Raw genomic sequence first — 27,200 nt, forward strand, 5'->3', positions numbered from 1 at the left:
GTCATAATATTGTATGTCATAAAAATGTCATAGTCTATAATGTCATTAAAAAGTCATAGTATAGTACACCATAAAAATGTCAAGTATAGTATGTCATAGAAAAGTCATAAAAAAAGTGTATGCCATAATAATGTAGTATAGCATGTCATTGCCTTGCTGCAGGATAGAGAGGGGGTATGAGATTGGTTAGGGTAAGAATACCAGGGCAAGCACATCAGAGGCAGAGGAGGACGGGTCATGCCTTCACTTTCCTAGGAAACGAAATATTGTGTATTGGAGGCCCTCTGTCCCCCCCCTTGGTCTACCAGCCCTTCACAGTGAGTACTGCAGTACACAATGAAGGATAGGGCAGTGTGTCTTCTTATCAGAACACTAGGACCCTTAATCAGTAGTTAAAAAAAGATAAAGGACTTTTTTCTTTTTAATTCCCCTCTCTTTCTTTTTCAGTGCAGTCTGGGCAAGAGCATTGAGGACAGGGAGAAGAGAACCCCCTGGGTGACAAGTGTTGCAGTATGACCCTACACTCAATGAGTCCTTCCTCCCTTTTGTGACGGAAGACACATTTTAATCAGTTTAATTTGCATTTAGTTTCTTCTCTTCTTCTCCCAGGTTTCTCAGAGCTCTGCGTGTGTACATTTCCCCGATGGACACACCACAGCAAAAACATCATCTAGTCTTGCTGCCTCATTCAAAGCCATTTTCACACTTAGCTTGGTTCTTCTCTTTCAAAACAGTAAACAATCACTAAAATCACCTTGTTGGGCACTTTTTCTAGTGGAAAGTTGGCAGGAAGGTAACATTTTGGCAAGTTCACGTTAAGTAGGTTATTCCTTCTACCCCAATCTAGAATTTAATTTCAAATATGCTGAAAAAGAAACATCTATTCAGGCTCAAAGTTAAAAACAAACCTTTATTGAAAACAAAACTGAAATACAGTACATGACCCAGACTGGAGACCACCACACTGACAGTATAAGATCAGTCCCCTTGCTTTGTGAGATCAAGGCAAAAGCTGCAATCCTTAATGCTGCAAAGAGTCTGGGGTCTGCACAGTTCACCCTTTTCCCTCTTAGTGTAAAAATACCTTGTCCCACAACAAACTATACTCTAGAGATCCAGAGCCACCTCCTGACCAAGATGGACACCAATTCTTCATCACTGTTTTTATTCGATGAAACTCATGCACCTCCTCCTTTTAGGCCACTGTGGAACTTGCAAAAGGTAGACATGGTTTCAAAGTGACACATGCATAGATCTGTTACCAAGTTCAAGGAATTCTTATACTGGGTATAGAGTAAAACAAGGGTAAAAAATCATGGGCAAACAAATTCATACACATAAGGTCCTCCAGACACTCACAACAACATAATTAAGGCCGAGGTTCAATTATTGTAACTATATGATGGCCAAAATATTAAGTAAAGATCATCTTAATGCTACTAAACCCCTGAACCTTCAAGTCCAGGATGGTTGATGACGAGTAACAACTTCCCCATAGATGTGTGGCATCTTTTTGATGGTGGCTTATTCTGATCCCTTTGTTTAAAAAGTACAAAATGTTTAAAGCGGAATATGTGCCAAAATGGCTGCAGAAAATTAAAGATATGTTAAGGATGCAGTGGATTAGTCATGTACACCTGCAAAGCACCAGTGATCATCTGTTAATACAAAACGGGTCTAGATGCTAACTCGCCATGAGCAAACCTGCACTCCCTATAAAAGCAAACAATCATAATGCATAATTGACAAAACATAGTGTATACATTTAAAATACTGTTATTAAAACGGAGCAACTTGCATTTTAAATAATAATGTTTCAGCCACTTAATGCCTTGCAAAATTAGTTAAATGGCTAAAGTAAGGGTCCGTTTTTAGAAAAAGTTTGCATGCCAAAACTCTGAAGTACAGGTTCAAAGTTAATAAAGAAGGGAGATTCATATTTTACCACATTTCGATACCGCACCAATAAGCTCTAGTGTGAGAATAACCACCAACAATGTAGCTTATGAAACTGAAATCATGTGTGACAGATAATAATGCCTGTGCTAAAAATTAGAACGAAAAACAAAAACATGAGAACTGAAAAACTCCCTAGTGCCACCATTCACAACTGGTTTTACAATACTGCTTGTAATCCCTTTGTTTGTCCTGTCATTTTTTACCTGAACATGATCAAACTTATATAGAGGCAAATAATAATATTAATAATAATAATAATAATAATAATAGAGATGCACCAACGTGATGTCTATGGCATTCTCTTGATATGATATGGTGTGAAGTAGCATGATATGTATGTAGTGTAAATCATGTCCAGTGCAGCCCTGCTTTGCACTTGGACATACTCTTAACTTACTGAAATGATCCTCTTCTCCTCCTTTACTGTAAAAGTCTCGTTCTAGATAACCAGATGGGTTCACCAGTTCTGGTCATGTTCCAATCGACTGGGAGAGACACCAGTTTCCACTGTAACAATTAAGCTGTGGAAGGTGTCAATGCCCCTTCGTCTTGTGCCGTCTCCAGAGGTCGAGGTCCAAGTTTGTCATTAAAAAAATAAAAAGTAACAATAAGCCAGTAAGGATTGTTGCCACCGTGTGGGTGGTGCAGGTAGTCAGTCCATCGGCGGCTGAGGGAGGGGCTATCTGAGTCCAGCCCTCGAGGTCATCCACTCAAGGCCTTGGCATAAACTGGAGGAAAAAAAGTGAAGATGCGTCAGTGGAAAAGTGGACAAACCTTAGACAGAAATCTTATTTAAATGGAGTTAATACATGGCAGTTTCTTCCTCTGGCTGCACTAAATATTTACAATATACTAGTGCAGGGCACATAAAGCTCAATGAGGCGTTTCCTTCCTGTTTGTGCTGAGAAAAGATGTGAAGCTTCAGGGCTTTAAACTCGGCACACACAGTGACATCTGGTGGTTTACAGAACTCATAGCAGCCTTTCAAGGCTGCTTTCAATCTCAAATGTGTGAAATAAAAGTCCAAGACGCCTACGTGTTATTTCTTAAATCTATTATATTTTTGTTCACAAGTGGTGCAGTAAATACACATATTATTGTGCAATATGCTAGATTAAAATAAGAAATAAATGCCACAATATTTTTGCTGTGTACCTTATTGGAGTGGTGCAGGCCCAGAGTCCACTGAGGACTCGTGTTTAACTTCACGGTTGATATTTGTATGACATCTTGCATGAATCGCAACATAATGTGATTTGATTCAAGAAAAATATTGATTGAAATATTACTTTCATAGCTCTACTACTTGATAACAGATGGATATATTTATATACTTCTGATTACTGCATCTCTCTATTATTCTCCTCTCTTCTTATCCTACTCAGTGTGTGCACAAACATCTTATAACCAGTGTTGTGCCTTAATATTAGGGGTGTGCAAAAAAAATTGATTCACATTTGTATCGCGGTTCAAGCTCTACCGATTCAAAATCGATTCATAGAATTCCAAAAATTGATTCATATATTTATTTATTTTTTTCGTTTTGTAATGGCGTGCATACTATTGTCCTAAAATGAGTTTAGCTCGCCATTCCCATAGATGGCGCTGCGTCGAATTCATACTGACGCCTGGGCACTCTTGTTATAATCAAAAGAAGAACGAGTGCAGCAGAAGTAGTTTAGTCGGCGCAAACAATGGCAAACCTCACAGAAAGAATTATACAACCTGCTCCATCCTCATTCAAGGTGAGAGTTTGGGCACATTTTGGCTTTTATAACCTCGAGGGGAAGACGGGACTTGATAGGAATCATGCTATATGCAGGCTTTGCAAAGCGAAAAGTTAAGTATTTTGGAAACACCACAAACTTGAGAACTCACATGGTACGGCATCACCCAGAGATTAACATTAAAGACGTGGACGAACAACAACCTAAAGTACCTAACATGCCAGTCAACCAACGCATTCTTTCAATGCTCTAAACTCCCACCGAACTCTGAACGAAAAGCTCTTTTTTATTTAATAGTTTTATTTTATACTTGAATTAAATTTGATTTGAAAGCTGGCCAAAGCTTGGCACTTTGCAGTTTTTAGTTGCAAAAGTTTTTATTTTTGTATGAAGACATATAAAGTAATATCAAACTACATTTAATTTGTTGTGTTTCCTTTCTTTTAAATTGTATGTCTACTGCAATCACATGGGAAAAGTAACTACATTTACATACTGAGAATTGTTTTTTTTTTTTTTTTAATCGAGAATCGTCTTTGAATCGAAAATCGATTCAGAATCGAATCTTGAGACTAAAAATCAAATCAAATTTTCTGGAGTTGTTCTCTTTTGTGCAAGCTTGAGTTTTTTTCAAGTATATTAAGTAGGGGTGCCCGAAAACCCCAAAACATATGTACACGTTTTTAAATCAATACATTTGTCTTTTGTTACATTTTTTATATACTCTCATGTTTTGTTGTCTTTAATAAAAACATGGCATTGATTATAATAAGATCAGTTAAAAACATCTGTAAAGTGAGCACAACTCTAGGTCGTTTGGCAGTTGGACAGGGTTGGGATCTTGATGGAATTTCATCAATGTCGAATCATTGAATTAATTCAAATCCTGGAAACCGTGTCACTCAGTACACACATACATAAGCATCAACATATGTCTCTTACCCCTCTCCTGTAAGTGCACAGCAGGACTGTATGTGCCAGGGGTGGTCTTTGATGGAGCTCAGGGTGAGGTATTTGGAGATCTCTGCTGCAGACATACAGTCCTTCATATCCTGCTTATTGGCAAATATCAACACTGCTGCTTTCCGCAGGTCCTGAGGGGAGAGCACAGAGAACAATGAAACCATAACCACGCTCTCTCTGCCACCTTTTGAAGCTGTAAACAATGTAGCGAGGTGGAAAAAGTCTATCACAGTCCATAAAAAACAGGGTCTGTGTCGGCTTCTTTATGGCCTTACAAAGATGTGTTAAGATGTTTTTTTTACCTCATGAGCCAACATCCTGTAGAGCTCCTCTTTAGAGATGGCCAGCCTCTCTCTGTCTGTGCTGTCCACCACCAGAATGATGAACTGCAGAGTAGGAGGCAAAAATCACACAGACTGACCTCTTTTCAAAAAGACATTTACAGCAATGAAATGCAACACAGCGGGTGGGCATTTCCGGGCCAAGAGCTCCACAATGGGTACTGGTGACTGCTATGCTAATAACCCCTTTTTGAATGAGAGAGAATGACCCTGTATGACAAAAGATCAAAGGCACGTTAATGTTGGTGAGATGTCAGAGACGCCATTTAAACCCAAACGACTCGGGAAAAGACTTCAACCATGCGCGTTATCCAACATGACACAAATCCCAGCAAGGAATCTACATGAGTCTGACACTGTGGAACGAAAGAGTGAAGTTACCATAGTAACTGTAGGGTTACTACAATCTATGGTTCCTATAGTAACCATAGGGCTCTTAGTAACTCTACTGTAACAGATATTAGTGCTTCTCTGCCATAAATCTAAGCTTCTTCACTGAAAACACAGGTTGCGTACATTAGTGCATACTATTCTAATGTGTTGCATTACCTTTTTATAAGGGGATTAGGCAAAAGAAATCTGTCATGTCAAATCTCAAGTGTAAAAAAACACTTTTAACACTGCTGAAACTATAGTTGCAACTAACAATTCAAATTCTTAGTTCATCGATTAATCTTTTAGTCTATAAAATATTTTAAACAAAAAATTGTATTACTGAATGTCTCCAGGTCCGTGGTATTATCTTTAATGTGCTCGTTTTGTCCAACAGAACTCAAAAGGTATTCAATTCACTGTCATATATGACAAAGAAATAACAAATCCTCACATCTGAGAAGTTGAAACGAGAGAATGTTTGTAATTTTCTGTCAATCGACTAATTGTTGCAGCTCCAGAAAACAGTAACAAAACTTTTCCATAAAAATATCCCCAAGCAGACATTTTCAAATTGCGTGTTTTGTCTGACCAACAGTCAAAGGCCTTAAGCCATTAAGTTTACAATCACATAGGACATAGAAATAAAGCAAATCCTCACAATTGAGAAGCTTGAAAAATGATAGAAACGGTTAATCAATTATCAAAATAGTTGCCAAATAATATTAAGTTTGTTGACTAATCGTTTCAGCTCTTTAATTCAATTCAATTTTATTTATAGTATCAAATCATAACAAGAGTTATCTCAGGACACTTTACAGACAGAGTAGGTCTAGACCACACTCTATAATTTACAAAGACCCAACAATTCCAGTAATTAGCAGAGAGGTGTAAGAGAGCACGAGTTGAGGAGTCAGGTCATGTGTGAACGGCTGTGGCCTTGTATTTACTAGTGACCTGTTGTGTGGTATGAATGGTCAAATGCGGGTTAACCCCATGCTGAATATACCATGTCATGGCAGATGATACATCAGGAAAGTTTAATTTGTGTGGTTCTGTAGAGACCTCTCTTCAAGACACATCTGCCTCTGCCATAACTCTGCTGTTCTTCTTCTCCTTTCTCTAAAACACTGCGGAGGCTGACCCTCGCTTTGCTTGTCAGATAGGCCCCTTTATGAAAGGGTGACCTCTGACTTGGGCGGCCCCTGCTGCCCTCTGTGCTCTGAACAAACACACCAGCTGCCACGCTCTGGAAAAAAAAAAAAAAAAAAACCTGCTGCTACTCTGTTGCTCTCCTCTGCTAGAATGTAGTACACAGTGTACAAAATGTGTTGCTTGTATTTCTCACCTCTGTATTGGAGTAGTAGGTGTTCCAGGAGGACCTGAGAGACTCCTGCCCTCCTATATCCCACATCAGAAAGTGAGTGTTCTTCACCACTATTTCTTCCACATTGCTTCCAATGGTGGGTGACGTGTGGACGACCTCATTCATCAGACTTTATAAAACAGAATCATAAAGTGAGTTTTTGCTGGAGAAGGATGACTTTGTTAAAGTAGGTTCCAACTGTAAATTTGATCAATACAACTACTTACAATTGGTAGAGGATGGTGGTTTTCCCTGCATTATCTAGTCCGACGATTATCACCTTGTGCTCTGCAAAACAAATACAGTATAACACAACTTCAAGAGGACATCGTTATCAAGAAAACACTCATGTAAATGAATTCGCTTCACTGTCGGTCACTGAAAAAACATTGTGTGGCAATGAGTATGTCATATACTATACCTGATCTCAGTCTATAAAAAGGCATTCATGTTATTCATAGTATTAAAAATCATACAGGCTGAACTTATTTCAAAACCTCCTGACCTATTTTTCCCCCAGCAACGCTGAAACTACAAGACCTTCTTCCCATTCATAAAAACCAGCTAACAGTAAAAGGCTTTGATGGCCGTGAAGCAGACAAACATAACAGACTAAATGCAGAACCAGAGCTGACACAGACATGCCAAAATATCCCACTTTAGTGTTTTGACTTTTCCGCCCTTCTGAGGCCTCTGGCAGCTGAGGAGGAAGGAAGTCTGGTCAGAGGGCTCGCAGTTCTGATAGTCTTGGTGCACCATACTAGGTTTTGGAGGATGTTTCATGTTTATTGCTTCCCAGGAGAGAAGCTACCCCGTGACGATTTATTTTTTTATTTTTTATTTTTTAAAAAGGTCCTATTTTGAAAACATTTCAGTAAACAATTGAACGGAAATGTGTTACACCATCACATCTACCCCAAGATTGGGTCAGATTCCTTTGATACAGTATGTATTATGTAACTGAGATGTTATATTTGCAGTCAATTTATTCCAGTGGATTACCTGAAAATAGCTAAGTGCACTTACTGGAACACTTACTGGTTACTAATTTCTAAAACAGTATGCATTTCTTCTGCAGATTTATAAAGCAATATTACCAGAGAAAATTTTTTTTTAAATGTGCATGTAAATATCTTTGACATTTATGTCTTGGTCTTCTAATACAAAATGGAGCAAAGTGGTGACACAGCAAACTGTTTCAGAAGAGAATAAAGCAATAAAACATAAAGACACATTTAAAGTGAAATTACACAATTACCATTGCCCTTTTGGTATGATTAGCTACTTTTCAGGTGATCACATTACTTTGTTGATTACATGTAATTAGCTAGACTCTGTTGCTAACATACAGACTTTCCCTGTAATCTCTTAAAAGTGAATAAAATGCGACACCAGCAACAGTGTAATTTTCCAGGAATTAGGGAATGTAGGAGACCTCTGCTCTACTCAGGCCAGGCATCAATGCAACACAGGCCAAAGGAATTAAGACAAGAGGGTTCATATAACTTCACTATCTAATGATAATAACGACCATTACAGTAAAGCAGAATATGAAATTGCTCAGTTGGTTATAATTTAAATATTACATTAGCAACACCAGATCCTTTATTACTTAAACTCAAAAACTATCTTTCCTATCCCCTCATTAGAGCAAAAAACATACTCGCATATTGGCAGAAAACTGTTGTACCAACCAGTTTCAATGAAGTTGAACACTTATTACCTTACGTCAGATTAGAGAAGACTCATTACAAAAAAACACCCTCACTATGTAATCTGCATCTTAAAATAAGACAAACGTTGTCCACTGTTAATATTTCACAGTGTACACACGAGTCAAAGACATACAGTTTTTCCAAGCCTTATGCTCCTTCTTTCTGAGTTTAGTGTTGTTATTGCTATCCCTTTGTTTTTCACTTTCTGACCAAATATCAAGTAAATAACTGTTCAACTGAGCAACAGCTGAATCATTATTTGTATGTGAAAAAAGTGCACAATAGTAAAATGACGAGAACGTTTAGAGAAAAATGAGAACATTTAACGTAACGTTACATTAAACCGCTTTCAACAAAGTCAGGGGAACGTTATGTGATGTGTCCTGGAAAGTGATTGACAACTGGATGAATACGCTCTTGGAGGCTTACTGTGACTTAGCTAGCTAAGTTAATTATGTTGGTTGACACCCTGATAAAAGATTAACTAACGTTAACGTCTTAGAGTGGTTGATAAAGATGGGGAACTGTAGTTTAAATGGTTGTTTTGACGTGCGAGTTACACAAAGACAGCTCAGACGGGAGAGTCACAGAGATGCAGCGAGATAATTCACTCCCATCTGTTATTATGGGTCTTGCTGCTCACTTTATGCTAACGGGCTAACAGGTATTATCCTCGGTTGAGTGGCTAGCGGGGGGTTAGTGAGCCGTAACAAATTCACCGACACCCACCTTGGTTACAGAAGAAGCTCCACAGTTTGGCAAATATGAGGCCCATTGTTTAGGTTGATGTCTGTCCGTCCGTCAGTAGAGTGGGCAGCAGCACTGAGCTTTTCCACTCTTAAGTCCACACAGTACAATCCGCGGTTAGCTAACATTAGCTGGATGGTCTCTTGTCCGCAAAACACCTCACCGACCTTTTGAATGCGGACTCCATGCGCTCCGGTTACAACTAAAACGCAGCTAACGCGGGGATACAATGGTGTACGGTAACATAGATATGATAAATTATCATCGAGCGGCTCAGGTTAACGTTTAATCCCCCACAAATCGTATAAACACTGAGTGATAAGTGCGGCACTGTGTGGACTCTGCTCGCAGGGCTTCGTCTGCCCGTTGCTGGCAGTGGTTCGCCGAAAAAAAGCAACCCCAGCTATTCAGTTCTCTTCCGACTACGTGGTGACGTCGAGCCGTGTTACGCGTTGGCCCTTTTTTTGAAAAGCAGCTTTCAAAAACAACACTTTTAAAGAGTGAAGGCTTTTAAAAGGGGATCAGACGTAAATATACACCTAATAACACATATATACGAATTGTAAAGCGTACTGGGTAGCAGGCACTGTACGACAAAATCTATTTAATTATTAATTTTAATTCCATTCACAAATTGCATTTATACTGTACTTTCTGATTTTTTCTTGGTATTTTACTTTTATTATTTATTTGTTTTATTTTCAATGCACAGAGCTGGACATTTGTTCTAAAAGCAACATATTTATATATTTATATTTATTAGTGCAATGGGACATAGTACAAAAGGTAACAGAATAGACAGACTGATGTAACAGAATATACAGATAATAACACAAAACAGTAAGACATAACAAACAGAGGTTATTATGATTTATAATTTGGTACAGATTGTTTTTTAAAATTTTTTAATGGCAGTATTGTATATGTGTTTGCGTGTGCATGGATGAAAGTGAGGCAACACTTTAAGTCTCCTTAGCATTTATGAGCAGTATATAAACTGTACCACTACAATGTAGTTGGAAAGAGATATAACTGTTTATTTATGTATTTGTCAACAACTATAATGAATGACAATATAGTTAGACACAGTGGTAATAAAATAAAATATATTTTTATAGGAGATTTCTTTATAGGAGAAGTTATGTTGACATATCCTGTACATATATAAGCACTTAAAATGTTCCTTTATCTGCTTATAACTGTATTATAGTGTGTAAAAAACATGTATTAAATGTTTATATACAGCACATATATGTATATACCGTGTATATCTAATAAAGCACATGAACATCATACAGGTATTGCTGATCAACAGGCGGCATTACTTCGATTTTTGAATTCAACCAGTGTCATATGACCAACTAGTGACGTACGCGGAAGTAGTATCAAAACACCAGCGGTCCATGCCTTCATCGAACGTGAGTACCTAAAGATGATTAAAAACGCCTTTACATCGCTGTCACACTTATATTAGACTATTAATTTAACTGATCGCTCGTTGATTATGAATGTAAAAAGCAGATATGTTAAATAGGATTGACTACCAGCGTTTAGATTATAAATATAACCCGTTTGGACGTAAATTAGGTAGCCTATATTAATAGATTATTTAATGTTGGCAGAAAGCACCTCCTCAGGTTATTATTACCACACATGGATTCTGTTATTTAAATATCAAACATGTATTACATTTCATTCAGATAGTGTCAATAATAGACGGACATTGTGGAGAAGGATCAACAGGTTACGGGCTAAATTAGGTCTTTATTTTCATTAAAATCCCTCATAAAAACACATTATTTGATAACTAATTATTTTTTAATTGTTTTTTATTCTGTGTATTTACTGCATTCCTTTAATTGCATGTCTGAAATTGCTACCCATCCTTACAGCCTAAGATAATTTGCAAAAACACAGAAAAATAGAACTGTGTACAAGAAAATACATACAAAACAGAACAAGACATAAACGATGTACAACAAGCTAACAATTTAAAATCAATAATACAATCAAATTACCATAAAACTCAATAACAAACACCAGATCAAGCATGACGTTTACGTCTTTAAGAACTGTTGCAACTTGAGTTTAAAATGAACCCAGATATGATCCTTTTTGAGTTCTGTGGGTAAAATATTCTTATTATTATTCGTATTATTCTTATTATTATCATTATTATTATTAGTAGTTGTAGTTGTTGTAGTAATAGTAGTTGTAGTAGTAGTAGTAGTAGTAGTAGTAGTGGTAGTAGTACATCAGCCACTGTACTGCGGGAATAAATCACTGCAAAGAAATGTGTGTTTGATTATCCACCAGACTGTAAGCAAGTTTTAACCACAACAGAGGCTCCAAACTGTAACCACATCTTTCTACATTCTCCTACGGCAGTTCATCAATTAAGATTCATTTACTGTTCTGTTATTGATCGGATACTTTTCTTTGTGCAGATTGAAGAAATGTCTATTTTTCCAAGGATTTCCCTGAAGCCTGAAGTCACTGATTATCTCAAGAGTGTCTTCTTAAACAAGGAGGTACAGTAGGAGTTTAAATGTGTTTCTTGGAAGTGATTTCTCTCTTCTGGATAATCATAAATACGCCTCATGAAAAAGAGACTCTTCCTCTCTTTCAGTTGAAAAGATAACCCAGGGATGATGCGGGAACCTTCACAGCATAGCTTCGTTTTTAGATGAACTTAAGTCCAGTAAACCCTCCCTAAGAAACGTTTGGCTTTACACCAACATGTTGATATAATTTCTTGCTAATTTAATCCCCCCACACAAGTGATAGCCTATGTTTCCTATCGTTTTGGCCTAAAAACAGACTGTACTCACTCAGTCTGTCACTGATGTTTCTGTGTAATTGTAGAAAGTAAACCGCAGAATGTTGCTTGATGTCCTCAACGGTAGCTGTGGTCCTGGGAGCTATTTATTAATTCGGTTTATTATGTTGACCTGAATTATGTTAGTTCAGGTGGCAGCATTGTTATTTTTACTTGAATAAATTGCAAAATATCTGTTTTAGGGATATATGCTAAATTTGAAAGGCTGAAACTTGAAATCAATCAAGTTCTTGAGATTTTTGTAATTGTTTCATCCAATAATTTTAACGTCATCTTGTTTGCGATCAGGTATTAGCTGCAGTTGGCCATCAGGAGGCAGACTGTCGTTTTCAGAAGCTGCTCACATGCCTGTCTCACCCTCCTTCATACACTTGTGTTCGGGCCAATACTCATCTCGCTCCCCTGGAAGAGATCAGACACAAGTTAGGAGAAGAGCTGAAAAAGGTGAGAATGAAAGAGGGAGCAAGGAAAGTACTCACAGTGGTGGTCAATTGAGTCCTAATCCTTCAGTGTGTTATTGTTGTTGTTGTCGAAGCAGCAGCTGTGCACCTCATCAGCAGAGGAGGTCTCCGTTCAGATTCTTCCTCACCCGCGAATTCCAGATGTGCTGCTCCTTCCCGTCGACGGCCCAAGGTATGTAAGGAATGCTGGAACAATGTCAGACAAATCTGAATCTGCTCTATGGAGTACATACTTAGCCTTAAATTGCAGAGTGTTTCCTGAGGCCAAACCCACATGGAATTTCATAGACTGACGACAGAAAGAAAAAAGAATTCTAGAAGTGCACACTTTTTTAGAAGTGTGTTTTGATCCCAACGAGAAACACAAACTACAGTAACAGCACCATAACATTCCTTGCTCTTTTCTGTTTTTGGGTAAATGGTGGTATTATTGCATGTAACTTCTTTTTTTTGTTGATACACCTGCTGACAAACAATCAAACAAAGGAAAAGCTTGAAAAGGTTGTGAAGAATTGTCCATGCATGCCATATATGCTGTATCTCCAGTATCTAGGGCTGCTCCCTCTTAGTCGATTAGTCGACTAATCGGTCGTTTTGGTCTTAGTCAACTAAGATTTCTTTAGTCGATTAGTCATGTTTTATGCTTTTTTCATGCTGAATGACTTATTTCCAAGAAATGTACGAGCACATCTCTGGTAAACACAAGAATTAAAGTGGTGCTTTTGCATGACTCTTTGCGGAGAAACTCAGATTTACAGATCTGTCGATTAAATCAACTAATCGATTAGTCGATACAATTAAATGAGCGTTAGTCGACTAAGAATTTCTTCAATCGAGCACAGCCCTAACAGTATCCAAACCATCCATACTCTGCCACAGTCCACTGAGGCTGATGTAGAAGTGTGTGACTTCCCTCTCTCTTGTGTTGTAAGACCTGTGAAGCAGCTCAGCTCAGAGGTGGTGGTTGGTGCTCAGTGTGGCAGTGCTGTACTGAGAGGTGCTCATGTCTTCGTCCCGGGGATTCTCGCCAGCCCCAAGTGTAAGATTCAAAGACAGATTCTGTTAAAGTCAATTAAAATACATATGTTGTTATAATGGATTTCATAGTGTGTTGTGTTTACTTTGTTGAGTGTGTGGTTTTCTTACATGAAATCAACCTGTGATGTGTTTCTTTGCTCTTAGACATGAAGGCTGGAGATGTGGTGTCTGTCCTCTCTGACTTGGAGGGTCGGTGCACCCGAGGAGCCACGAGCTTCCAGGGAAAGAAAGTGTTTGTGGGAAATGGAGTCGCTCAAATAGATCGCTCCAGCATCTTCTGCACAGATGAACCTGCCAAGTAAGTAGACTTTGTTTTTGTTTTATAAATACATGCAAATGACAAAAGTCAAAGCACACTGCTGCGTCAAGGTCCAACATTTAAAAAGCCATTATTATGGTGGCTGCATGATTGAAAAGAAGACAAAGTCTGCGTATCGACTGCACTCCAATCTTCCTCTGGGTCAAACAGGCATGGTGGCATGAAGGAAACAGTATTCAGTCACTGTCGTCTATTGTTTTAGGGGAATAGGCGTTCGGATGGTAGAGCCACTCTACCAGAGTCCTTCCTTCGATGGTGTTCTACCCAACCTGGCATTCCTACAGGTATTTATAGTATTAGAATGTACAATAAAGTAAGTATGTGTACCTATGTGTATCTATTAATGTTACAAAAGTGTTGTTAAATTAATAATACAGCAGAACGGAGGGGATGCACTTGTACAGTGGACACTGTTTTGCCTCTTCTCATGTTCTTTTTTTCATGTCGTGCAGAACCTTCCCTCTGTAGTTGTGGGACATGTTCTTGGGCCTCGTCCTGGAGAACGGATCCTGGATATGTGTGCTGCACCCGGAGGGAAGACCTGCCACATCGCTGCACTCATGAGGGATCAGGTACAAGTTCTACCGAGAATCCAGTCTATAAAGTACACATATGATATACAGCCTGATCCAATAAAATAGGGATCTGGACCTCCTAAAGGTGTCGCAAGATAAATCTTAGGGGTAATAAGACGACAAATGGGATTGTAAAGAATCAAAAACGTATTTCTTTTTTTTCCCTTCCAGGCTTCTAAAGTTATTCACATTAAACTATTTAAGAAAGGTTGAACTGCTCATAGAGTTATTAAACTTGTGCTGAAAGGTCATACAGTACGTAGACATTTAGGTGGACAGAAGCAAAAAAGATCTGATCTAGAAAATTATTGTTCCTAAGAATAGGAGGCGTTCAATTCATGCTACAGCACTCTTCCGTGGACTGTGGTTGTTTCTGTGTAGTGGAAAAATAACATTAGCTGTAAATTGTAATTGAATCTAGTAGAAGAGTCCTGAAATAAATACAACTTTTGTAAAACGTATAATAAAGATTTCTGTGTCATAAATCATATCTTTCAGCTGTATATATTATTGGATTTAATGAGGCCACATCGTATGTTATTAAACTACAGGTATAATCAGTGGTGGAAAGGTACTAACTACATTTACTCAAGTCCTGTACTAAAGTAGTTTTTAGGTACTTGTACTTTACTTTCTTACATTTATTATGCTGCTTAATACTTTTACTCCACTACATTTATCTGACTGCTATAGTCACAAATTGCTTTGCATATTTTGCATGTTATTTGAACCATATAACAGGCTTCTAAAACGGGTTACACCTGTTCTCAGTGCTTGTGTATATCATTTTCTAAAGTAAACATTTTCATAATTCTAGTGCTGCTGCCTTATTTCCAGAACATTTCTTAAACAAGTTAATTACGGGTTGAAATATTGTTACTGCACTGCAAAACAAGGCTTTTAGGACTCAATTGAGGTTTTTGAAGACAAAGTATTTAAAATCAGCTTCATTTCGGCAAACTACAACAAAATTGCTGCTCACACATTATTGCATCAGTGTTATACAGTATATATATAAAGAGGGCAGAGTATATTTGCTAATACTTATTTTACTTGAGTACGATTTTGAATGTATTTTTAAGGATCTGAATACTGTATAACTGATGTTTTTTGTTCCTTTTTAATCTCTTTCTGTCTCACGCAGGGCGAGGTCGTGGCGCTGGACAGGATCCGAAGTAAGATCGATCGAATTCATCAAAACGCCCAAATGTTGCATTTACGGTCGATCAAAGTTTATTGCTTCAACAGCACTCAAGCTGTGAGCAGCGACTTGGCACAGGAAGCTGAAGGTACAGAGTGACAGTACGCACGCGCACACACACACACACACACACTCACACACGTGTGTATATATATATATATATATATATATATATATATATATATGTATATGTGTGTGTGTGTGTATGTGTATATATATATATATATATATATATATATATATATATATGTGTGTATATATATATATGTGTATATATATATGTATGTGTGTGTGTATATATATATATATACACATGTGTGTATGTGTGTATGTATGTATGTATGTATATATATATATATATATATATATATATATATATACACACACACACACACACACACACACACACACACACACACACACACACACACACACATATAACTTCTGTTTCTGAACATATTCCAGGACCTCCCTTCCCTCCTGAAAGTTTTGACCGGGTTCTGCTGGACGCCCCCTGTAGCGGCCTCGGACAGAGACCCAGCATGTCGTGTACCTGGAGCCTCAAGGAGATCTGTTCCTACCAGCCACTGCAGCGCAAGTTATTCCATGCTGTAAGATTTACCACACAGATAAAGCACTTTGACATCCGTTTGTTTTTTTTTCACATCACATCGTGGTCACTTTGACCAGTAGATGGCAGCATTTGGCAGTTATTATACTGCTGTGTGATTTACAGCTTGAATTCACATTTTATTGGTAAAATACACCTTAAAATGATTTTAAGTTTTTTCCTCTGATCAAAGCTGTGAATGATATGACTGATTTTAACACCCAATCCACTGATGCTGTAATACTGACAATTTTGATTCAAACACAAAATGTTTTCTTTGATTTGATACTCAATTGGGTGTTGAAAATGTTTTTAGAGGTACAGCTTTTAGCTCTGAAGTGATAAAATGAGTCAGGAGTTTGTGACTGTTGATAATTATTTTTTTAAGAGTCAGAAAAGCAGCTCCAGAAAGTATTTCGACTTCTACCTTAAGCAATAGTCAGTCGTTTTCCTCGTTTGTTTTTTTATACACATGTACATAAATGTAGACTAAAGAAATGTGAAATATTTTTTCAAGTATATATTCCTTTGCTTCAACTATGGCTAACAGATAGATCACTAAAGGGAGATTAGAGTCCAATGCAGAGGACATAATTTATCCCGCTGACATACAGACCCTTTCCAAAAAATTAGAATATCATGGAAAAGTTTATTTATTTCCATAATTCCATTCAAAATGTTAAACTTCCATAGATTATAAATTCAGGGCCCACAACTTAAACGATTTCAAGTATTTAGTTGTTTATTTGTACATAATTTGGGCTTCCAGCTCATAAAACCCACGAAAACAGGATTTCAAAAAATTAGAATACTGTGAAGAAATCAGCCCAAATTTTACAGGGCATGAATGTTTTAAACTGAGTGTCACACACTACTCATCTACTAAACTCAAAGCACCTGCACAGGTTTTCCCAGGTGTCATTAAATTGCTTCACTTTGGTTCAATTGTCTCAGTTAGGATCAATATGGGGAAGACTGCAAACTTGACAACTGGCCAGAAGACCATCATTGATACCCTCCATAGGATGGGTAAGCCACAAAAGTTCATAGCTAAGGAGGCTGGCTGTTCACAGAGTGCTGTGTCCAAGCATATCAATGGAAAGTCTAGTGGAAGGGCAAAATGTGGCAGGAGAAGATGCACCAGCAGAAGAGCTGACTGTGGGCTTCAGCGGATTATCAAACAGAGAAGATTCATGAATCTGGCAGAGATCCAGAAAGAGTGGAATGAGGCGGGAGTCACAGCTTCAAAAACCACCACATTCAGACTCATCCGGGAGATGGGCTACAACTGTCGGGTTCCTCGGGTCAAACCGCTTCTGAGTCTGAGCCAACGTAGGAAGCGTCTCAACTGGGCCAAGGAGAAGAAGGACTGGACTGTTGGCCAGTGGTCCGAGGTCCTCTTTTCCGATGAAAGTAAAGTGTGCCTTTCATTCGGGAATCAAGGGCCAAGGGTTTGGAGGAAGACGGGTGAGGAACAGAACCCAAGCTGCTTGAGGTCCAGTGTGAAATATCCACAGTCAGTCATGATTTGCGGTGCAATGTCCAGTGCAGGTGTTGGTAAACTCTGCTTTCTTAAATCCAAGGTCACCGCATCAGTCTACCAGAATGTTTTAGAGGACTTCATGATTCCTTCTGCTGAGGATCTATATGGAGATGCAGATTTCATCTTCCAGCAGGACCTGGCCCCTGCCCATACCGCCAGAAGCACCAAAACCTGATTTGATGCCCATGCCATCACAGTGCTTGACTGGCCAGCCAACTCGCCGGACCTAAACCCCATTGAGAATCTATGGGGTATTATCAAGAGGAAAATGAGGGGCACCAGACCCAAAAACAAAGAAGAGCTGACCGCAAGTATCAAGGAAATCTGGGCTTCCATAACTCCCAGGCAATGCCACAGGCTGATTGCTTCAATGCCACGGCGCATCGAGGCAGTGATTAAGGCAAAGGGATTCCCTACCAAGTATTGAAGATTGACGTATCGTTTTGAAAGTACCATATTTTGATTGATTTGATGTGATCCTAATTTCTTTTTTTCTGCAAAAACTGAGAAGTAAATGGTGATTTCTTCACAGTATTCTAATTTTTTTGAAATCCTGTTTTCGTGGGTTTTATGAGCTGGATGCCCAAATTATGTACAAATAAACCACTAAATACTTGAAATCGTTGAAGTTGTGGGCCCAGAATCTATAATCTATGAAAGTTTAACATTTTGAATGGAATTATGGAAATAAACTTTTCCATGATATTCTAATTTTTTGGAAAGGATCTGTATAGTGCTTCATCAATGTTTACATGCATTTCCTCAAAGTTATTCGGCATCTAGACTGAAGACTCATTTTTGTGTCAGTGCTCGTAGAGTTAAACTTGCAACAACTGTTCTTTTTGGCCACTTGGAGGCAGCAAGAAGACAACATTGACCTTTAAGTTGATAGGTGAACTTGTTGGAAAAGAGTTGCTTATTTACACATCGAGCAGTTAACGAGCAACATTGTCATTCATCTGGAGTCGTGTTTCTGGCCACCTGATGAATGAAAGTCCATTATTCACTTGCTAAGTGCTTCACTATGTTCACCATATAGTCTAACTGTTTGCTGTTGAACAGGTAGTGTACAGTGTCTTTTTAATAAAGCTTGGCCAAAAACAATGCTATGAGAGCAGTGAGAGTGAACCTAAGCAGTAAAGTTGTGAACCGGAAACGAAAACAGTGAGCTGAAACAAACTATAAAGCTCCCTTAAGATGAGGAGAGTTCATCACTATGAGCAACCACTTTCACATTGTTTTACATTGTCATACTAAAAGTATTGATCTGGCCGCTTTAATAAAATGCCTTAATGTATTGCAGGCAGTGCAGTTGTTGAAGAAAGGTGGGGTTCTTGTGTACAGCACCTGCACAGTGACTCTAGCAGAGAATGAGGAGCAGGTAGCCTGGGCCCTCCAAACCTTCCCCTGCCTCACGCTTCAGCCTCAGGTAAAAACACTTCAGCCACGTGGACAGACTCCCAAATATGGAGGGTGATGTTAGGAAAACCTCACCAAATCACGCTCTTGTTTTCAGGAGCCTCACATCGGCGCAGAAGGCATGCTGGGAGCAGGCCTATCACCTGAGCAGCTGCGCCTTCTCCAGAGGTTCAGTCCTGAGCTGAGCTGGGACCAGACAGGAACGGCAGCCCCCCTCCCCTGCAGAGCCGACAGAGACACTATTGGCTTTTTTATTGCCAAGTTCCTGAAAAACTGACCAGAGGGCATGTTTTCTCTTCCAGCACCATCAGCTCTCACACCAGAGACTTCAGACGGGAATAATAGTGTTTATATTATAACACTGTGTGTGCTTTGACGAGGCAGTGTTGACAAAGACGCTCACTGTGCTGTTTACAGCATCTGCCTCTTAACAGCTGCTCTCTAAAACTGCGGGCCATATAGGGATAGGGTTTATAAACGAGGGCAGGAGAGAGGAGAGTGCAAGGGAAGGAGGGAGGGGGTGGAGGCACGTGGGGAAGGATGGAGACTGAATGAGTATTGGCAAATGCAGCAGTGCTTGCATCGCCATAACAACAGTGACGACACAGCTGCCATGGTCACAGTGGATTCGCTGCATCTTAGAGATCAGGAAGTAGCGAGCAGAAAGAGGTCAAGAGAGGTATTAACAATTTAGCATCTTTTAGTAGTGGTGGAGACAACTGGGACCTCTTAATTAAGACTTCTGCTGCTTGTAAGAAAGAAATGGTGCCGTGTGTAGTTCATTCACCAGAAGTAAATTATTCATTTTTTTTCATAATAAAAACTTCCTTTAAAAAAAAAGATTTTTCTCTCTTCATGTTCGTTATACATTAAGCAACTGCACATTATTGGATTACACTTATGAAACACTGATTTAAATACAAATTACAATACTCATCACTAATTTATTCAGTGCAAATTGAATTATGGGTGTCCACTAACTGCACAGAATTTATAGATTTGTGCCAACAGTGCACAAACATCTGGCCGGTTCTCCCAACATGCAGCATTTTTAAGACTTTCACAATGACCTCAGCTCAATCCCTCTTCCTGGGAATACCATTAGACTCTTAAAAGTCCATCCAAACGCATCTGTGTGGAAATGCCAGCCGACTGCACGTTACCTCCCTGAATCTGTGCATGTCACTGTATGTAGACTGCTGCTCTTTTCACTACTGCACTGAAGGTGTTTAACAATATCACAATTCTGAGATCACATCAGCTGCATGTCTGTGAATACTTGTTTGTCTATTTTGGAGGCGTATGTTTGTGAAGAAGATATTTTAGATGCATCCCCCTCAGTATTGTCATTAATGTCGATGTTGTCATGACGACTCAGGAGACAAGCCGGAGAGTCTACCTCAATTTTTCAGCAGAGTTTCAGACGACTATTTATAGACACCGCTCTCCTCCTCTGTCTGGGTCTTCTGACAAAGCATACATCAAATCCTTTTCCCCCCTCGACAGTCCTCTGTTGCCAACTTTATTCTTTATATTTATGCATTATGTACATACACATGTACACTGTTAGAAAATCTGTATTGCTACCAATGTAGCAAAATAATGGAGTTGTTTTTATAATTACAATTGCTGGGCAAAACCATACAGAGTGAAGGGTGGGTTTGTAAACAGAGGGGCACGAGTGAGCTCAATTTCGATTTTCAGTATCATGAATTAATACATGAAATGTTTAAATTTGATCCAACGTCATTGACTCTTAAAATAGATCCTGTTAGTCAGGGGAGTGAATAAATGGCAAAAGACAAAACTATATTTGTCTGGTAAACATTTTTAAATAGTTTGCATCTTTTAATTTTTGAACGTATTGAAGAAGATATCCCTAAAATGGACATCCTTTATATTCTGGAGTTAAAGTGGGAATTAAACAACATTCATTAGAAAAAGGGGGTCAGACTTAAAAAAAGATGAACCTTAATGGAGTTTCGGTAGACCGACAATAAAGTTGCAATGTCATATCAAATTTCACTTGAAACCAATGTGAATCAGTAAAAGTGCAGAATTAAGGGTGTATCAATGTTATAAAATGTTTCTGGACCCATACAAAGAGAACAGTACTGCATGTAAGAGAGGAAGTTATTGTGGAACTAGTTTGTCTTGCAAGGCAAGACTAAGGTGCACCTCGAGGGAGGCTTAAATATGTTAAAACTGAATGCCCAAAACCATGGACGCAAAATTTCAAACAGGAACTAAGCAATAAATGATGAACACAAAATTTAGGAGTAGTCCGACACTTTGGGAAATATGCTTACTAGCTTTCTTGCTTAGAGTTAGATGAGAAAATGTATACCACTTTCGTATCTAAACCTGCAGCTAGCGTTAGCAGCCGGTTAGCTTACAGTAAATTAAGCCCTGCCGTAAAACCACAACTTGTTTTTTTAGACTTCAATTTTTGTAAAAAACAAAATAAATGAGATAGAAAGTGTTAATAAGATATTAATTTAGATTTTTTTACCTTCATACTTCCCTGTTTCCAGCTAAGCTAAGCTAACCGGCTGCAGCTTCATATTTACCTCACATATAAGTTATTCATCTTCTCAACTAGACTCAGTTGGCAGTTAATTAGGTAGCTAAACCTAATGCAGTCTAATACAACAGTCCCTGTTCCGGTTATTTAGACTACCCTCAGATATAAATGGGGTAGACAAAATAATAGTAACGCCTGCCAGTAGAACAATACATAATACAATCTAACAGCACCACAAACTGCAGCCTCCAAGATGATGATTAAGTTTTATAAAACAGTACAAACTGAACATTATAACCCTCATGAAGGTAGGCTTTATTGCAGGACTGCTGTATTAGACTGCATTTGTGTTAGCTAGGTGTACCTAATAAACTGGTAACTCTGAGCAATAACAAGTGAATAAGCTTATTTCTAAAATTGACAAACTATTCTTTTTAAACAAAAGACCTGCAAATACAGCATCAAACTAACTTGGTTAGTCAACCGTTGCAGTCAACCCTAGCAGTAGTCTGATGGAACAAATTATTCAAGTGGTAGCGAGAAATGAAAAAGTAATACAAACAATAAAAAAATCAAAATGCTAATCACAGAAAGCACAGCTCAGTACAGAAAAAAATTCTGCTTTCGTGTCATGCTTTATCAAACACAGGTTTAAAATATGCATATTTGAGAATATTCATGCATATCCACACATAAACAACGTCTATGCATAGATACACACATACATATATTTATATATTTATATTTGTATCTATGTAATCAAAATCCTGCCATTTAAAAAGATGCAACAGCATTTACAAAGGAAGTGTACATAAATAGGATGCTGTGGTTTCAGGGTATAGCAGCACGATGGGAGAACAGAACGGTTAGGAGTTCCAAATGAGCTTTAGGGGGGCTTTGGTCCGTCACTGGTGGATGTAGGAGTCTCTGGCCCATTCTCCTGCGTCACCCCTCTTTTTAGGAGCCACCTCCCCTTCTCGGTCCCTGTCTCTGTCCCGGTCGTAGTAGTGGTGGTGGTGGTCACGTGTCGGCCGGTGGTGGTGCGAGCGCTGCTTGTTCCGTTCGTTATGGTCCTGTTCACGCTCCTTTGAGCGGTGGTGTCCCGTGCTGTGGCCGGCCTCATCCGCCCCACTGCGGTGATGGTGGTGATGGTGATGGTGGTTGTGGTCCCGGTGGGGCAGTGGCTCGTAACGCTGTTGCTGCTGGGGGTGCCCCTCCCCTAGATCCTCCTCCTCATCCTCCTCCTCATCTACGTCCTCCTCCTCCTCATCCTCCTCCTCTTCCTGGTGGAGGAGCTGAGTGTGCGGCTCGATATAAGCAGAGTCCTTGCTCTCTCGGCTCTCTCTGCTCTCGGGGGTTTCCGAGTCCAAAGTCTCCTGCCGGGAGAAGCCCCGGCCTCGACTGCTGCTGTGATGGTGATGGTGGTTGTGTTGCTCAGTCCGGGTGGAAGACGAACGGTGGTGGATGTGTTGGGCTCTCCTGGAGGCCTCTGTCCTCAGAGGCCTCTCCTCCTCAAGCCCCTCCCCCTCAGCCTCCGCATCAGCATCAGCATCAGCATCAGCCTGGTCCTGGCTCTGGTGGTGGTGGTGGTGATGGTGATGATGGTGTTGGTGATCCTCTCTGGAGCCCTTTCTCTCCACTAATGCTTTCTCTCCTTTCTGCTCTGCACTGCTGCCCTGAGGTCAGTAACACATGTCAGTCAGGTGGGTGACAGAAAGCAAGAAAATACACTGCAAACACACACAAACACAACTCATGCAGATTAATATTCACTTCACCCTTGTTCCGGTGCATATTTTATATATGCACTTGAACACACACCCCACCCACACACACACACACACACACACACACACACACACACACACACACACACACACAGGCCCTCATTTATGAAACGTGCGTACGACCTAAAACAGGCGTAGGACGGGCGTACGCCGATTCCTACGCAAAGCAAGGCATTTATCAATTTCAACGTGAGTGTAGGCTGCGATAAAAATCTCACGTCTGGTCTGAACTCGTGTACGCAAGTTTTCGAGTCAGTGTGGACTTGCGGTGCAGCATATAATCAGTTTAACAGGAGAAGTCATCAGTTGATCACTTATCAGCAATGGCAGATGTCGCTCTTTTAGAAGACCTTTATGCGCCGGTACAACAGTGCACACGGGCCACGGTGGAGCCCTCCATCGGATTGATTAAGGGCAGATGGCTCTGTCTTGCATCAGCGGGGGGGGGGGGACCCTACTATACACGGCAGAAAAAGTCTGCAACATTGTTTTAGCCTGTGGGGTTCTGCACATCGCGCAGGAAAACAGGGTGCCATAAATGTAGTGATGGAGCCAGATGACCCGATGCCCAGAGAGCAGTGTCCAGCACAGCCCCAACTGGGGGCTATACGAAGGAGACAGGATATTATTCCTCGCTTTTAAAAAGGTATAGTGTTATGTTTGGCAATTATACTCAATACAGGAAACATGACGATGCACAACATTTTTATTTATTCTTCAGGTTTTTGTTTCTCTTTTAAAGTGCCGTTGATGGCCACAAGTGAACGATGAAAAAAACATGAGTAAAATAAAAGACACTGCATAAACTCCGCTACTGTGTGTTTATTTAAATATAGGTAGGTGTAGGCCTAAGAGATTGCAATATAAGCCTGTATATTAAATAAACTTCAGCTGGAGTCCGATTTACCATGGCAACACTGTTGACTGCATCAGTGATCTCTTTCCATTCTGCATTCTTTCTTCAGCCTTTAATCCCAGTTTTCAGGCTGCCAAATAGTACACGTTAGTGCAAATGAACCTGAGATATCAGGGTTTCAATCTCCACCTCTGAAAAGTGGCGCTTCGTAGCCAGATTACGTCTCGCCATGTTGTAAATTATAGGGGCGAGGCCTCAAAACCGAGAATATATTGGGACGTGATATTTAAATTACGATCGTTTCCAGCCGCTGCATTTATCAATATACGACCATTCTTACGCTCTGATTGGTGTGATACGAACGTTTCATGAATCACACGTGAAGCCTGTCGTAAGAGGATTTCTGCGCTCATATCTGCGCTGGTTTCTACGTTAGGTTGATAAATGAGGGCCACTGGGAATATGCATCTTGAATATTCATGAACCATCCATTGAAGGTTAATGAATCCTGGAGGAGGCAAGTTAAAAGTAAACTTTAAGGTGTTTTCAGTTTGCAGGAAAAAGATGGACCTCTTATGGATTCCTGGCACCTGAAGTCTAAAAAACATTTATCCGATGGTCTCTCCACACTCACCACACTAGCAATCACACGTCAATCCCACTCCTGCTCCTCATTAATATCAGGATTTTCCACATTTTCAGTCTTACATTTCCCATTGTGATGGCAGTGGATGGAGAGAGGGGTAGAGGTTATGGGATTATACTGCATTTACCACTCAGATATGTGACATAAGATGAAAAGTTATGTTATACCATACAGACTCATACCATGACAATGACAAACTTTCCTGCATGACACACTTTTGAAAAAAAAAAAAAGACACGTTCACTAGTAAGAAAAGTAAATTAATTGCATTTGAAATCGAGGGTTTCAGGTAATCACAATCACTTCCCGTCTACCTCTGCCAGCCCACAATACACTTAATCCACACTTGTTGCACACTTTATCCTAATTCTGCTTTGGAGCGGTTTTCAGAGCAACGAGTATCCCACTATTCACCACAATTTACTGCACCACACTGGTCCAGTTGTTGACAGTAATGCACCTTTAAGCTGGTTTAACGGAGCAACAATAATCAGTAGATGGAATTTAAAGTTTATAATATGTTGAATTCCGTCTGAATATTCTTCTTCATGTCCAAACACTACACAGTTACAGCAGCAAATCAGCAGATGTTTATTGCTCAATAAAAAACTATTCTTCTTGATGAGACAGATGCACACACAAATATTAAATATCTTATATTTTTATCAATAATTTTGAGAAATAAAATCCATTCAAAATAATATCATGGAATATCTCTTTTACTAAAGTAGACTTGCGTGCTTCTAACTAGCTTTAATTGCTGTATAATTGTATAACTCTCAGCCCCTGAATGTGACTGTATCGGTTTATTGTTCATTATGTGGAAGTAATAAGACAGTAAGTGTGGGTAATGGAACGGACCCTAAACCTCATCTCATCTATTGCAGGTTTTCTTTTTCTCTCCTTTTCTATCCCTGTCACTTCCTGTCCTTTCCCATTCATCTGCACAGCTTTGTGACAGGTATCCCCATCCTCCCTGTGGCCTCAACTCTTGTACCTGCACGCTGGAGACCGGGGCTGGGCTGGAGGGCAGGGTGGCTGTGGGCAGCTTCGTTAGCAGGGTGTTGGGTGGGTTGCAGCTGGTGGGGTGAGTGCTTTTCCAGTAGGCCTCCAGGTAATCAGCCATATGCTCACAAGCGTCCTCCAGCTGGTTCTCATCAAGTATGATGTCAAACATCTCCTGAGAAAGGGGAGAAGGTTGCAGACAGGGTTAAAGGAAATGGAAAGGAGACCTGTAGTGGATTTTTTTGATTCAAGGACTGTAAAATGATCTATAAAGATATCATACTGAACTTTATATACAAAATGTCAGAGCTATTTTAGAATCAACCTACTGAATTTAACACTAAATAGCATTAGGCATTAATTCTGAGAAAGTCTTAAACAGTAATTCCATAAAGATACGGACTGTTATTCGAATTAAATAAAGCCTGCACTTTCACAAGCCTGGGGTGCTCGCTTCATTTTCTAAAATAATAACTAAGCAGATTACAGAAGAGCGGAAATAGAACTGGCACGAGTGATTACGCTTAAAAAATAAAATCTGATTTCACATATACATGCAACTAAAACCTAGAGCCAAAAACCATCTCTAAAAGACAAAACTCCAGGTTGTTTGTGGTTGGTAATTTGGGACCACTGTAAAGACTTACAGGAGGGCACTGAGCCAGCTTGTCAGCAGCCACCATCTGGACATTGAGGTGTTTGGCCTGAGACTTGCCTCTGGACTTGATGAGCCTCTGCAGCACCTGAGGGCAAATAAGGCAAGGTCATGGTGGTTTTATTTTACCGAAACTGAATTTAGGCTTTGTGTGGACAATATTCAAGTCTATGGAAGTTTTATACTACACAAAAAGACAGAGACAAAGAAGATAGCTTCCTTTGAATTTAAATCCCTTACAGGCAGTGGTGGATAGTAACTAAGTACATTTACTCACGAGAAATTTAGAGGTTCTTGTACTTTACCTGAGTATTTTTAATTTCTACTCCACCATTTCATAGGGAAATGTACTTTTCACTCCACTACTTTTGAGATAAATATTTCACATAAAAAACAAACAAACATATGATAATTTTATAAAACACAATGTATTTAAAAAATAAAATAAAACAGTGGTTCCCTATGTTTTTGGCTTTTGTCTAGTTGGGGGTGATTGTCACAGTTCATTTGTTAGTTCCACCAACAAGACATT

The 27,200-nt window shown here is 39.4% G+C and overlaps 3 protein-coding genes across 14 annotated transcripts in view; 1 reads left to right on the top strand and 2 right to left on the bottom strand.

Moving 5' to 3' along the window:
* Nucleotides 1-890: 890 nt before the first annotated feature.
* arl8 (ADP-ribosylation factor-like 8) lies at nucleotides 891-9,611 on the bottom strand. Of its 2 annotated transcripts, XM_031292933.2 has the most exons (6): nucleotides 9,173-9,595; nucleotides 6,956-7,016; nucleotides 6,711-6,858; nucleotides 4,952-5,035; nucleotides 4,629-4,780; nucleotides 891-2,687 (listed from the first exon to the last, which is right to left on the bottom strand). In XM_031292933.2, exons 1-6 carry the CDS (start codon nucleotides 9,216-9,218, stop codon nucleotides 2,639-2,641), a joined length of 540 nt encoding a protein of 179 aa, XP_031148793.1. In that variant the 5' UTR covers nucleotides 9,219-9,595; the 3' UTR covers nucleotides 891-2,638. The 2 variants fall into 2 exon arrangements, with proteins under 2 accessions (XP_031148793.1, XP_031148794.1); XM_031292934.2 differs by lacking the exons at nucleotides 891-2,687; nucleotides 4,629-4,780; nucleotides 4,952-5,035 and adding an exon at nucleotides 6,372-6,611 and having other exon boundaries at nucleotides 9,173-9,611.
* Nucleotides 9,612-10,516: 905 nt separating this feature from the next.
* nsun6 (NOP2/Sun RNA methyltransferase 6) lies at nucleotides 10,517-20,008 on the top strand. Of its 3 annotated transcripts, none has more exons than XM_031292970.2 (12): nucleotides 10,517-10,608; nucleotides 11,638-11,721; nucleotides 12,318-12,473; nucleotides 12,565-12,662; nucleotides 13,423-13,529; nucleotides 13,673-13,826; nucleotides 14,050-14,131; nucleotides 14,300-14,419; nucleotides 15,567-15,711; nucleotides 16,089-16,234; nucleotides 19,080-19,205; nucleotides 19,293-20,008. In XM_031292970.2, the coding sequence occupies exons 1-12, from the start codon at nucleotides 10,594-10,596 to the stop codon at nucleotides 19,470-19,472; spliced, it is 1,413 nt and encodes a 470-aa protein (XP_031148830.1). In that variant the 5' UTR covers nucleotides 10,517-10,593; the 3' UTR covers nucleotides 19,473-20,008. The 3 variants fall into 3 exon arrangements, with proteins under 3 accessions (XP_031148830.1, XP_031148832.1, XP_031148831.1); XM_031292972.2 differs by having other exon boundaries at nucleotides 12,571-12,662; XM_031292971.2 differs by having other exon boundaries at nucleotides 12,568-12,662; nucleotides 19,293-20,007.
* A 673-nt stretch (nucleotides 20,009-20,681) lies between these two features.
* cacnb2a (calcium channel, voltage-dependent, beta 2a) overlaps nucleotides 20,682-27,200 on the bottom strand; it is a 70,952-nt gene continuing 64,433 nt past the window's right edge. For all 9 annotated transcript variants that reach the window (XM_031292961.2, XM_031292958.2, XM_031292962.2 and 6 more), the window contains 3 exons: nucleotides 26,661-26,756; nucleotides 26,006-26,188; nucleotides 20,682-23,395 (listed from right to left, as the gene is read on the bottom strand). In XM_031292961.2, the coding sequence (XP_031148821.2) occupies nucleotides 22,625-23,395; nucleotides 26,006-26,188; nucleotides 26,661-26,756 (1,050 nt within the window). In that variant the 3' untranslated portion in view covers nucleotides 20,682-22,624. The remainder of the gene's footprint in view (nucleotides 23,396-26,005; nucleotides 26,189-26,660; nucleotides 26,757-27,200) is intronic.

The sequence above is a fragment of the Sander lucioperca genome, chromosome 23 (genome assembly GCF_008315115.2).
Source record: "Sander lucioperca isolate FBNREF2018 chromosome 23, SLUC_FBN_1.2, whole genome shotgun sequence".
Classification (NCBI taxonomy): domain Eukaryota; kingdom Metazoa; phylum Chordata; class Actinopteri; order Perciformes; family Percidae; genus Sander; species Sander lucioperca.